At 39.3% G+C, this 16755-nt stretch overlaps 1 protein-coding gene across 1 annotated transcript in view; it reads right to left on the bottom strand.

Annotated features, from left to right (window-relative positions):
- The window catches only part of LOC115654839 (gamma-aminobutyric acid receptor subunit pi-like), a 53188-nt gene extending 37744 nt beyond the window's left edge, over nt 1–15444 (bottom strand). Inside the window, exons 1-2 of the mRNA XM_030569670.1 lie at nt 15392–15444; nt 8854–8957 (exon numbers count right to left, since the gene is read on the bottom strand). Coding sequence (XP_030425530.1) covers nt 8854–8957; nt 15392–15444 — 157 coding nt within the window. The remainder of the gene's footprint in view (nt 1–8853; nt 8958–15391) is intronic.
- Between the last annotated feature and the right edge of the window lie 1311 nt (nt 15445–16755).

Raw genomic sequence — 16755 nt, 5'->3', positions numbered from 1 at the left:
AGAAGACAGACAAGAGGAAGTGGAAAGAAATCAGATAATGAACTAAACAGAAAGTTTTGAGACTCCCCTCACTTAGGATAGATTTATGAAAAATTTTGATTGTGAGACTATCCCTGCCTAAAAATATTTTTAAAACATATCTCTTTGTAGGAAGAGGGGATAAAATACTCATCCTAGTTTAGAATGTGGCTAACTTCAACACAGAGATTTAGGAGTCCCAACTTTTACCCCAGACTTGAGGGTTTGGGGGACACACAGGTCTGTATCAAGTTGAATTGGAGAGTGGGTATGGGGTTTTGAGCTGTCTGCCTGTCTGGAATACTGGTAACTGGAAGAGAAGAGGGATGTAAGAGGCTGAATTTAGTGTAAAATTGTTAAACACGTTAAATAGGAAATGCAGTATTTTTTAAAAAATAATTGTATTAGCACTCAAATTAACCTAATTAGTAGGGCTGTCAATTAATCACAGTTAATTCATGTGATTAACTCGAAAAAATGAATCACAATTAAAAAATTAATCATGATTAATTGCAGTTTTAATCCCACTGTTAAACAATAGAATACCTAATGAAATGTATTAAATATTTTCGATATTTTTCTACATTTTCAAATATATTTATTTCAATTACAACATAAAATAAGGTGTACAGTGCTCACTTTATATTATTATTTTTATTACAAATATTTGCACTGTAAAAATGATAAAAGAAATAGTATCTTTCAATTCACCTTATAAAAGTACTCTAGTGCAATCTTTTTATTGTGAAAGTGCAACTTACAAATGTAGATTTTTTTTGTTACTTAACTGCATTAAAAAACAAAACAATGTAAAACTTTAGAGCCTACATGTCCACTCAGTCCTACTTCTTGTTCAGCCAACTGCTAAGAGAAATAAGTTTGTTTACATTTTATGGGAGATAATGCTGTCTGCTTCTTATTTACAATGTCACCTGAAAGTGAGAACAGGCATTTGCATGGCACTTTTGTAGCTGGCATTGCAAGGTATTTACATGCCAGATACTAGAAGGCATGCTTCCATGCTAACAACACTCGTTAAAAAAATAATGCATTAATTAAATTTATGACTGAACTCCTTGGGGGGAGAATTGTGTTTCCTGCTGTTTTACCCACATTCTGCCATATATATCATGTCATAGCAGACCTGGATGATGACCCAGCACATGTTGTTTGTTTTAAGAAAACTTTCACTGCAGTTTTGACAACGTACAATGAAGGTACCAATGCCGGTAAAGATAGCTACAGCACTTGACCCAAGGTTTAAAAATCTGATGTGCCTTCCAAAATCTGAGTGTGATGAGGCATGGAGAATTCTTTCAGAAATCTTAAAAACACAACACTCTGATGCAGAAACTACAGAACCCAAACCACCAAAAAAGAAAATCAACCTTCTGCTGGTGGCATCTGACTCAGATGATGAAAATGAACATGCATCAGTCTGCACTGCTTTGGATCATTATCTAGCAGAAGCCATCATCAACATGGATGCAAGTCCTCTGGAATGGTGGTTGAAGCATGAAGGGACATATGAATCTTCAGCGCATCTGGCACATAAATATGTTGCGACGCCAGCTATTACAGTGCCATATGAATGCCTGTTTTCACTTTGAGATGACACTGGAAACACTAAATGGGCAGTATTAAATCCTGCAAATGTAAACAAACTTGTTTGTCTGAGCAACTGGCTGTATGAGAAGTATGGAAGGGATAGCTCAGTGATTTGAGCATTGGCCTGCTAAACCCAACATTGTGAGTTCAATCCTTGAGGGGGGCCATTTAGGAATCTGGGGCAAAAATCTGTCTGGGGATTGCTTTGAGCAGTGGGTTGGATTATATGACCTCCTGAGGTCCCTCCCAACCCTGATAGTCTATGACTTTCTAGGCTCTAAAGTTTTATATTGTTTTATTTTTGAATGCAGCTATTTTTGTACATAATTCTACATTTGTAAATTTGTCATTAATTTTTATTAATGGTGGGATTAATCACAATTAATTTTTTTAATCGCCTGAGAGCCCAAATAATTAGAAAAAAAGAATATTCAGATTCACACGAAACATAGTGGTAATTTGAAGTGTTGCTGTAACCATGTTGGTCCCAGGCTATTAGAAAGACAAGGTGGGTGAGGTAATATGTTTTATTGGACTGACTTCTGTTGGTGAGAGAGGCAAGCTTTTGAGCTTTTCTTAAGGTCTGGGAAACATACTAATTTGACTTTTTGGTGTCCAGTTCCTTTAAGAACTACAAGAAAAACCATGCAGATGGGTATCAAAGGTTAAAATTTTCAAAAGCCCCAATGTGATTTGGGAGCCTAAGGCCCATTTTCAAAAGCACTTAGCACAGGACTTTCAAAAGTGCCTAAGCAGGTTAGATGCCTAGCTCCTATTGACTTTTAATAGGAGGTAGGTATTTTTGGAAATGCCCCTATTAGGAGTGTGTCTCATTAAGACTTAATGGAACTTAGCCTTCTAAATCACTTAGGGCTTTTTACCCAAAGTTTCTTTGTTGGAGCATGTGCACCAGCTGACACAGACTTTAGTAAAGTGTCTACTAGTTAGTTACAAAGCTAAAGAAAATGATAATTTCACAAAAAATATGGTTTTAAGGTTGAGAGTGGCCTTTCAACATGGGCTTTTTCTTTCCCATCTGGAGGTAGCCATCATGTTCTTGGGGAAGGATAAACTAGTTGTTAGAGCACGAGCCTAGAACTTGGGAGACCCTAGTTTAATTCCCTACTATTTCATAGACATCCTGTTGGACTTCAGGAAAGTCACTCTGTTTCTCAGTTCCTCATCTGTAAAATGGAGAGAATACTTCAATACCTCACAGGGATGTTGTGAATATAAATACAAGGATTGGCAAGAAGTCAGTTTATCACCAAATAGTCCAGCAAGAATACCCTGATGTAGGTGGCAGCCTACCTTTTTGATTGCATCATGATGCCATCTGTTAGCTAGTCTACTTAAGTCTTGATCAGTCACTTGAATACATGCTAATGCCACCCTGTTGGGGAAAAGGTGAACTAACTGATTGACTAATCTTCAAGAAAATATATTGTATGTATACTTTTATTTGTATACCGGGCAATCAATGTACATTAAACAAGTTAAGAGACAAGGTCCCTGCCCTGACAAGTTTACAATATAAACCAACTAGACAAACATACAGAAATTAACTCAGAATGAGTGGGGGAAGGAGAGGAGAATTAACAGTCATTAATCATGAAAAGTAAGATACACAGAGGAGTCACTCTACATTAGGGAATTTGATTTTTCTGTAATATTATCACCTCACTCCCATCCTTTGAATTCATGCTGACTTGACTGATGAACTGATGCAAAAGAAAGACATTGCAGAAGCATTGTTAGGAAATGTGAACATTGTTGTGGTTAATAATTTTAAAAAATATTACAGTAGCACCTTGTAGTGAGGCTGAATGGCCTCAGAGGGCGGAGCCTAGATCGCCCTGCTCCTCTCGCCAAAAGCACCAGGACATGTCTGGAAATATAAAAGGCAGGCCCTGCAGCACAGTTGGGGCAGAGCCTGCGGAGGAGAATGACGCTCCTCCCATTCTGCTGCAGCCCAGAGGGAAACCTATACCTGGCTGTTCCTGATCCCCAGATGCTGACAAGGACCGGCCCGGAGTGCCTGCCACTGTGTACTCTGAGGAGCCAGGGGAAGCCTGGAGGCTACCGGTACCAAACCCCGGGGAGGCAGGAAGTGGCCCAGGGGCAGCCATGGAGCAGCCGGCTGCAGAGCCAAGCGTGGCTCAGTTGGCGAGTTGCAGCTGGATCCCCACTGATGCAGGGGCAGCCAATCCTGCCCCTGCCAGGGCACTGGGCTGGGATGCAGTGGAGTAGGGTGGGCCTGCATCCCCCTGCCACCCCACCCTGGATGGCTGACTCCCTACACTGTGCAGGGAAGCTCTAGCCCTGAGGAAGGAGCCTCTTTACCAACTCACCCACAGACAGCTGTTTGCTGACTGCCTGAGCCTCGCCCAGGCTAAAGCCAGCCAAAAGACTGTTGTTTGCTGGCAGCCTGAGCCTCTTCAAGCCCAGGACCCTGTTCCCCTAAAGACTGTTTTGTTGCGGGCTGCCTGAGCCTCTTCAAGCCCAGGCCTCAGCCTACTGATAAAATAGTTGTTTGCTGGCTCCGCCCAGGCCACAGCCAGCCCTGATAGACTCTGTTTAAGGGCTGACAGCTTGAACCACCCAAACCCAGGCTAAAGCCTGACAGTGACTATTTGATTGCCCAGCCCTACTGTGGGCTCTTGGCTGTCCTGAGGACTCTGGTCCTGGCCAGACAGGACCAGCCTGAGTGGCCTCCCTCTGAGCGGGAGAGCGAGGGGCTATTACACACCTTTTAGCAACAAGGTTGGTGCCCTGTTGTGTTAAGTACTCTACAAACCTCTAGTAAATGAGAGGAGTGGATATGTACTTAAACAGATACAGACAAACCTAAAACCCATTCATCAATTTTACATCTGCAAAAGCTGAGAGATTAGACTCTATTAACTACATGGATACTGCACTATACAAGAGGGATAAATTACCATTTTTCTATTGCTATAGAAGAATGTATCCAGGTTCACTGTATTCACAAGAATAAATATCTTCATAGTCTCTTCAACGGTGATTCTAGCTTGATTTTTTTAATTGAAAATAATTTCCAATCATCTGTCTACCTCAGAATAAATGACACATGAAAAGGAACTGGCAAGATGGAGGTTTTCCTAAAAGGAAAAGAATATGCCTCCTTAAAATGTATCATTAATTAATGACAATGGTACTTGTCTCTCCCTCTTGGCAACAGCAATGGGGAATCCACATTGTCTGATGCCAATCTATTAATAAATGATGTTCTCTTTTTAGGGTTAGAAATCCATTTGCTAAATATTAAAGAGAATTTAGTGTCAATTTTTTTTCATAGAGTGATACTTGTATGCAAGGATCACACTAAGTAACTTCATGTCCTGCCTGAAGCAAAACCTCAAATATGAACACCTCCGAGCTATTGGGTTTCAAAATTCAGGATAAAATCTGTTCCATTTTTCACTAGATTAAATCATATTACTAGATCCCTTTATACCTAGTTAATACTAAACTCTAATAATTGTTGATGCCAGCAATCAGCTCATCTAAACAAGATCTAGTCATATGACAAACTAATTCCCTTTTGGGAGCAAATTTTTTTCTGTAATCATCCTTACTGATAATTAATAGCAGATCAAATGGAGAACAGATACAATCAAGAATATGCACACTGAAATCTGAGTGTGTTGCATTCCAATGCCTGTTTGTACAAGAAAATTAATGAAAACAGTTAGGAGATGATTTTATCAAATCTATGAACTCCTTGATAAAATGGATTATACAATTTGCAGAGTCTCCTGAGTAATGTAAGCAGCATTATGGCCCAGATTTTCAAATTCGCAAGCACACTTTTATGTGTATCCAACATACATATGTACAAATACTTGCTTGTGCTTCAGGGATTGTACAGGCACACTTTGGACTCATGCCAGTGTACATATATGCTTATGTGCATATGCATGTTGGTCTATATATTGTACTTAGGACCAGATCCTCAGGAGGTATAAATCAACATAGCTTCATTGACTTCAGTGAAGCTACACCCATTTACAGCAAAATATCCATCTGCATTTGGTCAACCCTTTGTCATTTTCTGTATACAATTATTAAACAACTAAACAAGAAAAAATAAGTTGAGGTACCCATAATAATAAGACCCTAGAAGAGGTTTATGTGACTACACTGATCCAGTGGCTTAACCCTGCATTTAGGAGTTGTGGACGTAGTTGCAGCTCTGAATAAAGTCTGCTATACTTTAGCTTGGTCTATACTTAAAAGGTAAGTCAGCATAGGTACATTGGTCATGAGTGTGGGGAAAAACAACAATAACAAAACCCACTAAGCTATGCTGGGAAAAAAACCCATGTAGATGCACCTATGTCAATGGAAGAGGGCTTCTGTTGACATAGCTAATGTTATTCAGGGAAGTGGTATTCCTGCATTTACAGAAAAAAATGTCTTTGTCACTGTAGACTGTGTCTACATTAGAAAGCCATGCTTCTTCAATAACTTCCTTACTAAAAATCATCATTAGGTGCTACTGATGCCCATAGGTTATTCTCACAAAAACACATAAACATTTACATGGTGCTAAAACATTAATGCCAGTCACCTACATTACTCCCTGATAAATTTCTTCTCTCTCCCATCATGATTAATAATCCTGTTGTAAAAATTGCTACCTGTAAAATGCATTTCCTGTAGTCTCACCCCACCTCTTCAGCAGACTTTCTATAACACAACTGAGAGGTAAGAAGCTCTGGCCAAACTCCAGAAGCTGAGAGCCATTGCTAAAATGTGCTCATGTGTTAGGTCTTAACTAAAGTGATTTTGCTGAGGTGCTTTAGTATTGGACCTCAACAGATGTACTTTGCTACTGCTCTGTGTCTGTCTCTGTACTGAGTCTCACTCAACCAAGGCACGTTAACAAATGTATACTAGTAGCAGACTAGAACTAAAGTCATTTTCCGCTGATCAAGCCACATATGTATGTAGTGGCCCCAGCAATTCTTATACCTAAAAAACGGAAATCCTAATGGTAACTACTGTCTCATTGTGTATTGTCCTGAATTAGATGGAATGTACTTAGCACTCCATATTTACTAAGGCCTTGGCTACGCTTGCAAGTTAGAGCACATTAAATCAGCCCTGGGCGCCCTAACTCCTGAGGTGTCCACACTGGCAAGGCACTTAGAGCGCCTGGACTCTGCAAGCTGGAGTGCTCCTAGTAATCCACCTTCATGAGAAACATAGAGCTTGCTGCACCCTGGCTGAAATACCGGGGTATCAGTGTGGATGACGTGTTGCATTACTGTGCTGTGATTGGCCTCTGGAAATGTCCCATAATCCCTTGATGTCAAGTGGCCACTTTGGTCATTGTTTTGAACTCGGCTGAGGGCATGTGGATATCCCCTTTCAAAGCTCCATTTCTGACAGCCAGCATGCTTATCTGCTCCGGGATGCAAAGCAAACCATCACTGTGGAATGCTGCTGCTGCAGAGACAGGCATTTGTGCATGTGTGTGAGTGTGAGAGAGAGAGAGAGAGGGGCAAGGGGTGGGGCTTATGTCGGGGTTTCCCCCTTCGCCCTGCTGCTGTCTGAACTTACAAGACAGCGTGCTGACCCACTCTCTGCTCCCCAAAACACTGTCTCTCCCCCCACATACACACAACACACTCCCTGTCACACTCCACCCTCACCATTTGAAAAGCATGCTGCAGGATAGCTACCACAATGCACTGCTCTCTGTGGCATTGCAAGAGCTGCCAGTGTGGCCACGCCATTGTGCTTGCAGCTGACAGTGTGAAAACACGGCAGCACTTTACCTGCTGCTGTCTCCAAGGGCTGGTTTAACTTCTGGCTCTCTACATCTGAAAGTATAGCCATAGCCTAACATTGTTTGTTATTTGCTAACAACATACTACATAAACAAAAGCAGCTGTGTCAGAAGTTGGAACACTTAAAAAAAGAGAGAAACAGATGTAGATATATTATGCACTTTTAAATACAATATAGTAATGGCTATTCGTATTTTATAAAATTGCTCTAAAAATTACATGTGATGTGATGTGCTCTGGCTGGTAAACTGATGACTAGTCTCACCGCATGTGTTCAAACATAACTGCATGATCTAAGAACCTCCTTAGCCAATGACTCTAAGTGATTACATAAAAGGAAATAATTTTGTCAGAAAGAATTAAGCTTCTGAACTCCTAACTTTAGAATGATTGCCTTCTTTCCCTTTGATTAATTTATTTTACAGTGCCATACATGACCTGCATATGTTTTAAAATTTAAAACTAGAGAACTTCATTTTCAGAGTCTGCATGTTATTCAAGGAAGACAGATTTTATACAATACGCTGATCCATGCAGGGACCTGTACTGGGGTAAACAGTGAGGTGGAAAAATTTACAGATGATACAAATTTACTCAACAAAGGTAAGTCCAAAGCTAACTGCAAAATGTTACAAAGGGATTTCACAAAACTGGGTAACTTGGCAACAGAATGGCAGATGAAATTCAATGTTAGATGCAAAGTAATGCTATTGCCAAATTATAATCCCAACTATCTATACGAAATGGTGTCTAAATTAGCTGTTACCCATCAAGAAAGAGATCTTTGAGTCATTTGCAGTATTCTGAAAGCACTATGCTTTCAGAGTACTGCAAATTTATACATCTTTCTCACCGTGCTTGTACCATCCTGAACTGCGGAACACTCATTCTCCAGTTTCAGAACACTTAAAAATCATCTCCAGTCATCAGTGGGACAGATGCAACTGAATAATGTAGCTGTCCTTAATGTGCATCAAGATCATACCAGGGAACTAGATGTAAATAAGATTGCTGACAGTTATCCCGAAAGCTACAGTGAGATACCTAATGTCTTTAACCTGGGACGTTAGTGAAGACAGCTTGTAGGTGATTGCAACGCTGTTAATATACTATTTATATAGTATGTTAATATATTATCCATGATAATGTAATTATCAATTAATTAGTAGTTCATAAAAATTAAATCATTATTAAAATAGTAAAGATACCAATGATAGAAACGTATTCAATAACTAGAATATGAAAGAAGTGTATACATATGCTAAAAATAGCCTCCCCCCAAAACTGGCAGAGCCTCTCCTCCCCCGCCCCCAAACACACACACGTCTTCAAAATCACCCACCAGCAAAAACAAAAGTCAGCGCCTAAGTTATGGTGTAAACTTGTCCAAAGCAACTTATATACTTACTATCAAAAAATGGACGTAGGTACTTGTTGTATCCCTTCATTATTTTCTGTATAGTTGGAGGAAGAATTTCACCTTTTCCTTCAGCTGTGGACATTTTCCTTAACCTAAAGGAAAAGAAGAACATGGAGGAAGAGTCTTATAGAGACAAAATTGAGTTTCCTGAAACTGGTACATGTGTCAGGGCCATAAATGACTGCTTGCCATTAGATTTACATAAAGTGAAATGTCTGTGCTTTTGTATTTCATAAAGCACACATCTATAGAAAAATAATATCCTAAAGAATGTCAGATTTCATGAAGCTTGTTCAATCCCTAATTTGCAGAAACTACCATTTTTAGCCTTAAATATTTTTTTAACTGTTCTAATAACTGAACAGCTTGTGGAAACAACTCAGGTTTCCCTAGCATTGAATGTGTAAAACATACGGTACCATATATCTCTTCTGGTTTGTTTGTTTTTTGTTTCCTCATTTATAATAATGCTTGTTTTTATACAGTGAAATCCACTTAAAGTCCCCAGGGAAAAAAAGACAGTTTAAAAAAAAAGGAATATTTTTATACATTAAATCTCTCAAAATCCTGCTTTTACTGCACCACATTTTAAAAGAGAGAAATAAACATGTTGGGTAAATCAAGTAGAATTACTGTGGCAGCTCCTATGTACACAAACTTGCTATGAGTACAATATAGGAAAGTAAAACAAATAAAACTAGTGGTATAACAAGATTATTCCAGTGACCTAATAGTAGAGGTTTATGTAGAGATGGAGGTAGGAGTTCTGTGGATAGGATACAGGACTGGAAATCAGGAGTGTTTTATTCCCCCCTCTGCTACTGTGTGACACTGGGCAAGTGTGTTTCCTCTCATAATCTTTGCTGGGAGGTAGCTGTATTTCATTGTCAGTTGTAAAGTTCTTTCTTCTAGAATCACATAGACTATATGAATTCTCCTGTCTCTGGAAATTGATTTATTAGGTGGAGGTATTTCATTGATTTACTCAATTTTCTTTTAAGTATGCTCTTTTAACAATACTTGGCCACAATTAATCTGTTCGCTATAAGATTTATGATCTTCTAAAGAAGAAAGAACCTTTAAATCAAGTATATATTTTAAATATTAATGAAATGTAGGTATAATTAATTGCTGGGTAAGTATCACCTTTTAATCTGTTACATAGAGGCCATACTTGCTGCAGTTCTTCTGTCTCTCACCCAGTAACACATAATTACAGCTAAACAGTCAGTGAGTTGCATTAATTTAACCACATAGTTTTAATGGACTGTGGATGAATATATTTCATGTCGTTCTAAAAAACACAGGGAAAATTGCCAGACAACATTCTTTTTAATCACATCACACAACATTGTTTTTCTGATCAATATATGATTATAGCTTGTATTCCATTGGTCTGGAGTGTCAACTTTTGTTATAATTTACATAAGCTGTTGCATGGTGGGTATGTCCATTAAGTAATTGGTGTTTAGAAACAATTTATTTCAATCACTTTAATTATCACCCAGCTCCATGCTATTCCAAGATAATTCTGGATTTATGTAATGAGCGTCTAATGTGCAGCCTCATTCCTCTTGTTCTTGATTAAATTATAACTAAGGGTCACATTCTGTCCACAAGACCTCATAATCATTTGGGCATTAGGACAACCCATTGTATTCAGGTGGCTGAAGAAGGGTACATTACACCTCTTCCATAAGCAGAGTAGCACTAACTCTTGAGTTTCCAAAACACAAGTTAAAAAAGGCCCTGATTCAGCAAGATATTTAAGCATTTAGCTAGCCGTCCAACATATGAGTTTAAAATTAGACTCCTTGCTTAAGTATCATGTTGCCTTTGGGACCAAAAATCTGAGCATACCAAGTAGTCCTATTCTGTAATTGGGATGCTGTGTACTCCCTTCTTTACCCTACCTCAAAAGGAGCAGGGATAACTACTGCAATAGGGTATTTTGTACAATTGTAACAAAGGGAATTGAAAAAAGCCAAGAACTTTTCCTTTTCCCTTATGCATCTCTGCCATGTATGTACCAGAGCTTCTTTTGCCTTGGTACTTAATTTTTAAACACATCTACACTCCTAAAGTAAGTTTTGTTCCTAAATTTTCTTATGGAATTTATCGAAAATGCATTAGCACTCATCCTAATACAAAATTACTTTGAAACAGCTGTCCCAGGCTACTGTCTAGAGAATGTGTTTTAGAAAAATTATGAATATGTATTTATCCAATAGACTGGAATGCCTATTTGTTCTGGTCTGTCAGGTGTATAATGTATGTTTTAAAACATTCTATTTTTAACAAACTACAGCGGCTTCTACACAGCAAAACAATAATACTTTGAAATACATCAGCAATTGAAATGAAACTCTCTGATAGTCACTTCAGTCTATCAAGAATTTAATATGTATGTTAATTCTTTCCTTATTAAAAACCCAATGATGAAATATGGTAAATGCCCTCAAATCCAGGTGAAGGCTGTTAACATTTCACAAAAGGTGGATGGAACCTCTCAGGATCAATCCCTGAAAACCCAATCCAACAATCCTTTCTTAATCTTATAAAACTCTCATTGAAATCGATGGGATATTTCCTGAACAAAACCCACATGATCAGGCCCAGTATATCTATCTAATCTGATTCCTACATACATGATACATACTTTAAACCATTTTCTATATATTTTATTCCATTGGAAAATTATACAATAATTAAATTTAACATGAAGAACTGTAAGGTAAAATGTCAATGGATTTTGTCATTTTGCTGCATATTCTATTGACCCTGCATTACTTCTAAAGTTAATGGTTACAAATACTCCACTATACACCTATAACTTTGGTACTGAATACTTTTATTCAATGTTTTATTTGATTTTTCTTTACAAAAAATTGCTTCCTTGAAACTGGCTATACAGGTTGTCCATTGATTTCAATGTGAGTAAGCTATGCTTTGTGTTGTGACTGTAATATAAAATAATGCCAAGTCCCAGAAATTAAATGAGAAATGTCATTTGTAGATATTGAAATAGGATATATTGAAAATAACTCTTCACCAGTTATCCAGGTCCAACATTTGCAAGTAAATAAGTGAAGAAAACACAATTCAGAGAATATACATGGTAGGATGAAGAGGTTGTTGCTAGTCTATCCTCTCAGAAGCCAGATCTATTTATTGTAAGATACTTTGAGCCAACAATCAACAGAATAAACTCAATGGCCAATTTATTCTCAGATTTATACCCTATCCATTTGCAAAAGAGCGTAAGAGTAGGAGTCTATCAGGATAATCAGTTCATCTCGCAATTTCTTAGAGAGATCTCATCCATAAATTCATGGTATTATGAAACAAAAAGGCAAATAGAAAGGAGTTTTTGATTAAGCTCCACAACATATTAATCTCAGATAAAATATTTGATAATAAAATAGTAGGCATAATTAAGCAATTAAACAGTATGGGTAAAATTTTCCATGCAACTGACTCCAAAATAATCAAGATTCTGTACAGTGAGGTTCACTTAGAGGCCTGCTGACTATGCTTGCTGGCCCCAGAAACAGTCCCCAAAGCCCCCTGACCACCCACCCGCTCGGGCCTTACCCACAGTCCAGGTCATTCCCCGTGGATTCCTCTGTCCCAGAAAGGACTAACTGGATTCCTTCCTATAGACAACATCTCCTTCACTCTTCCTCTACTTGATTCCCTCCAAAAGGAAAAGTGAGATGTGATACCGACAGGGATGTGTTTGGGGGAGCTGTATGTGTGAAGGGCTGAAGGAGAAAACCTGAGAGTTTTAAACTCTCCTTTCCTACCAGATTGCTAAACTCCTATTTCAGCAGCAATCTGTAGCCCTTTTGGCTACTTTTAACCAAATTTATATTATCAAAGATAAATTGGGATTTTCTCAACACTCCAAATTTATTTTTTATAAATTAAAGTGAGTTGAAAGTGACTGTTGCCACACATTTCTGCTAAGGAGGCAGACAGGGTTTTGGAAGATTAACAAAGGGCAGGTTTCCAAACAGGTCAGGAAATCTTAAGTAACAATTCATTTATTTTAAATAGTTTGGAGAAATGCATGTAACAGAGTCCTTGGTGGTTCCTCCCCCACCCAATTATCACCACTGGTGGTTGCAACATCAGCCCCACTTTCCTACTGTGTGAAGGGTGGGGGCAGTTCTTCCCTTTTGGGGCCTCCTTATGGTTCTCTGGCTGGGTGATAAAAATGAAATTCACAAATTGTCATGCCTTCAGGGATATTCTCTCCCTGGAGTTTCAGCAAAAGGGGGATATGGGAGTGGCAAGTCTAGTGCTGCCAAGAATCCAGTCCCAGCATAATAGGTTTAATGCTGTGGCTGGGTCAGACTCAACCTGTCTGTGTTAGCTGGGACTGGGAGCCTGCTGTACTCTCCTCAGGGCCAGGGTGAAGGTCCCTTGCCTAGGAGTGCCCTTCACAACTTGCTCCTGCAGTCTGCTGCTTAGAGCAACCCTAGTGGTGGTTGGTGCATGCGTACTCCCATGACTGGCTGCAGTTTCCTTCCTTTTAAAGGCCTCCTCCCTATAATGCATGATTGATAGGGCCAGAGGGGTGGGGCTAGGCCTTCCACCCATGCATCTCTGCCCTTTCCTCATCAGTGTGGGGTCTATACATCTTGTCACAACATATGTAAACTTTTCCCTCCTATTTTATCTTTTCATAAGGGAAAGATATGTTGCATAGACTTTGTGACACCCTGAGCCCCCAATATTTACCACTGTTATGTAATTAGGAAATGTTTTGTACAAAGTATGTCTTGTGAGGTATCATTCCAAAGGTCTTGATCTGTTAGACATTAACATCTTGTTGAATTGTACGTGTTGTTGTCGAATGTGACATTATGAAGTTTGGCTATGTATGTGTTACTGAAACATGTTGTGAGGTTAAAAAGAACCCACAAGCTGCCTTTCAGGTACAACAGTAAAAAGGCCAAACAATGTTAATGGCTTATTGAGGAAATGCACACAAGCACAAGGATTACCACAGGAACTGTGTACAATAAACATCTCTCAGATATAGCACTGCATAATGGGAACTGTTTGACGCAGGACTGAAGAGTGGGAAGTGATGGTCCCAGGCTAGAAGGATCTTTAGCCTGTGGCATGAAAACCTGGGAAAGCCAAAGCAACTTGTGCCTTAAGAGTCTGCCAGCCCGTTTATCATTCAAAGTGGGAATTTGCTAATTTATATCCTACCTATCTAGTGTGTTAAGCTCAGTTTGCAGTTTTTGTTTATTTACTATGTCTTTCTGCAGCTGGATGTGTCCCTACCTGTGCGTGTGCTAGAGGTGGTTTGAGGGCGTGGCTTAGCAAGACAGGTAAGGAAACTCAGGTGAGCTAAGCGGTGTCCCAGTACATCAGGTGGCACCTCAAAGGGGGGGGTAACCTGTCACAGACCTCTTCAAAATTATTTTGTTCTTTAAAGTGTGCTTTTTGTCTTTGTTTTTAAAAAGTTACATCCCTGCAACCCTATTGATTTCAGCAGAACTACATTCATGTTTAAAAGGTCAGAATTTGGCCCATTAGTTAAGGGAGTTACAGAGAGAACTGGATTTCACAAACATATTCTAACCCAGAAAAAAATGTTTTCAAACAACTCCTTCCCTTCCCTTCCCTAAAGCCTTTCAGTGATGATCAGATCAAGATGATCTGTGCACACCCCATCCATGGTCCCCTAAGGTCACGGGACCTCCTCATCAATCTCTCTTCCTGGCACTGGCCAAGATGGTCACCCATCACACCAGGAGGAGGAAACTTGAAGGAGTGCTCTGCAACTATGGGAACTATTTTTGGTCCCTTCTCCACTCAAAACTCCAGGCAGAGTTCCTCTGGGCAATATCCACTGACTCTTTTGTCCTCACTCCTGTGCCTGTGTTCTCCTTTGTTTCCTGTAATCAAATGGAACCTGCACTTAGTGCTCCCTTAGTTGAGTGGGATGGCCTTTAGTCATGGACAGGCCTAGACCCGCCTGCACCCAGTACTTCTAATCGTACCTTAAGATTGTACTATCACCTGTTGTATTATGTGTGGCTGAGCTGCTCTGTCTGAAATAAACTGTAATATGCTTCAGGCAGGGACCATGTGGCCATATATATTTCATATTCGTATAGCACCTAGCACAGTGTTCGCTCTCCATAAATAATAATAGTAATCAAATAATATTACTTGGCAAAGTTCAAGTCCACTTTATTTCTGGACAAGTTTGACTGATCAACAGTATATTTAGTATAAAATATTATAGATCACTGAAAACAATGAAGTTACGCCAGGGGTGAGTTCAGCTCTATATTTCTGCTTTTAGCTGAAGAGGGCTTATTTCTGTAATAGTGAGGCCAGATTCAGCGGGTACATGTGTTCCTTTAAACTTTTTCCTTGCAGACCCTCAGGTATGTTTGTTACTTGGGCAAAAATAATGTTCTAACTAGAATCGGTTTGATGATACTCAACTATATTATGCACACATATTGAAGGGATAACAACAGTTTAGCTTTCTTACCTGAAAAACATCAATAGAAACAGGACTTTGGAACACCTGAAAAGAGTGTACATTGTCAGAGGTGGCTTCAAGAGTTCTTGTATTTCCTAAAAGCAAACATGGGAAAGGTTTAATAGTAAAGTATAATGATAAATAGTTATTCTAAAAAAGGCTATAGTAGATCAAACTTCAAATCACATGAAGCTTTTTATATGGCAATGGTACACAGTAAAGCCATGCTAATTTATCCTGAACAAGTGTTGCCACATTTATTAGAAAATATCTAAAATAAGTAAAAAGACCCACATTGTTTTTAATTACAGTTTTGAAAAGGCAGCAGTATTTGATTTAACTCAGTAATAGATTCGCTCTCTAGTGAATTCAATCTGTGTCCTTTTTGAGGACTAATTGTTGTTTGTTTATTTATTTATTTTATTTGTATTACTGTAGCACCTAGGAGTCCTAGTCATGGACCAGGACCCCATTGTGCTAGGTACTGTAAAAATACAGAATGAAATGACAGTCTCTGCCCCATTGGACTACAGAAGAGTACAAGGAAATAGTGAGACAATATTTGTCAGTATGATAGGCTGTTGTCACTGTACACCAGCAGCCTAACTTTGTGTGTCTCATGGCAAAGAAGAGTTTTGAGGTGGGATTTGAAGTTGGATAATGAGGTAGCTTTGCAGATGCTCCTGGGGAGCATGTGGGGAGCAATGGAGAAAGAATGCAGGAGGCTGGCATCATGGGGTGATCGGAAGTGAGCACCAATAGCTTGATAGGGAAAATAGGGTGGGACTGACCATGAAGGGAACTGAAAGTAAATAAAAGTATCTTACGTTTGATGTAATAGAGAACGGGGAGCTACGAGAGGGATTCAAAGAGGGGGATAACATCACCAGATGGGCTAGGAAAATTTGCAGCAGCATTCTGAATGCATATAAGTGGGGCAAGACTGCATTTGTCAAGGCCAGAGAAAAGGATGTTGCCTTTATCAAGACAAGAGGTGATGAAAGCTTGGATGAGCATTTTAGCTGTGTGGATGGATAAGAGAGGTTGTATCTTAGAGATGTTATAATGAGATATGCCTGGATGCGATGCCTGAGAGAGAGATCTGAGTCAAAGATGACACCCAGATTATGGGCCTGAATGGCAGGTAAAATGATGGTGTTGTCCACAGTCATCAAGAAAGGAAGTAGCTGGGAGGGCTTGGTGAGGAAGGACTTAGGAGCTCTGTTTCACCCATGTTTAGTTTGAGCTGATGGCTACACATTCACAAGAACATGTCAGAGAAACAGGCTGAGAATGTAATTTGGACAGAGGAAAACAGGTCTGAAATAGAGAGGTAGTTCCGTGAGTCATCAGCATGGAGATCTGTGTTTTTA

The sequence above is a fragment of the Gopherus evgoodei genome, chromosome 7 (genome assembly GCF_007399415.2).
Source record: "Gopherus evgoodei ecotype Sinaloan lineage chromosome 7, rGopEvg1_v1.p, whole genome shotgun sequence".
NCBI lineage: Eukaryota > Metazoa > Chordata > Testudines > Testudinidae > Gopherus > Gopherus evgoodei.
The sequence above is the reverse complement of the archived record's forward strand: the minus strand, read 5'-3'. Positions and strand labels throughout refer to the sequence as shown.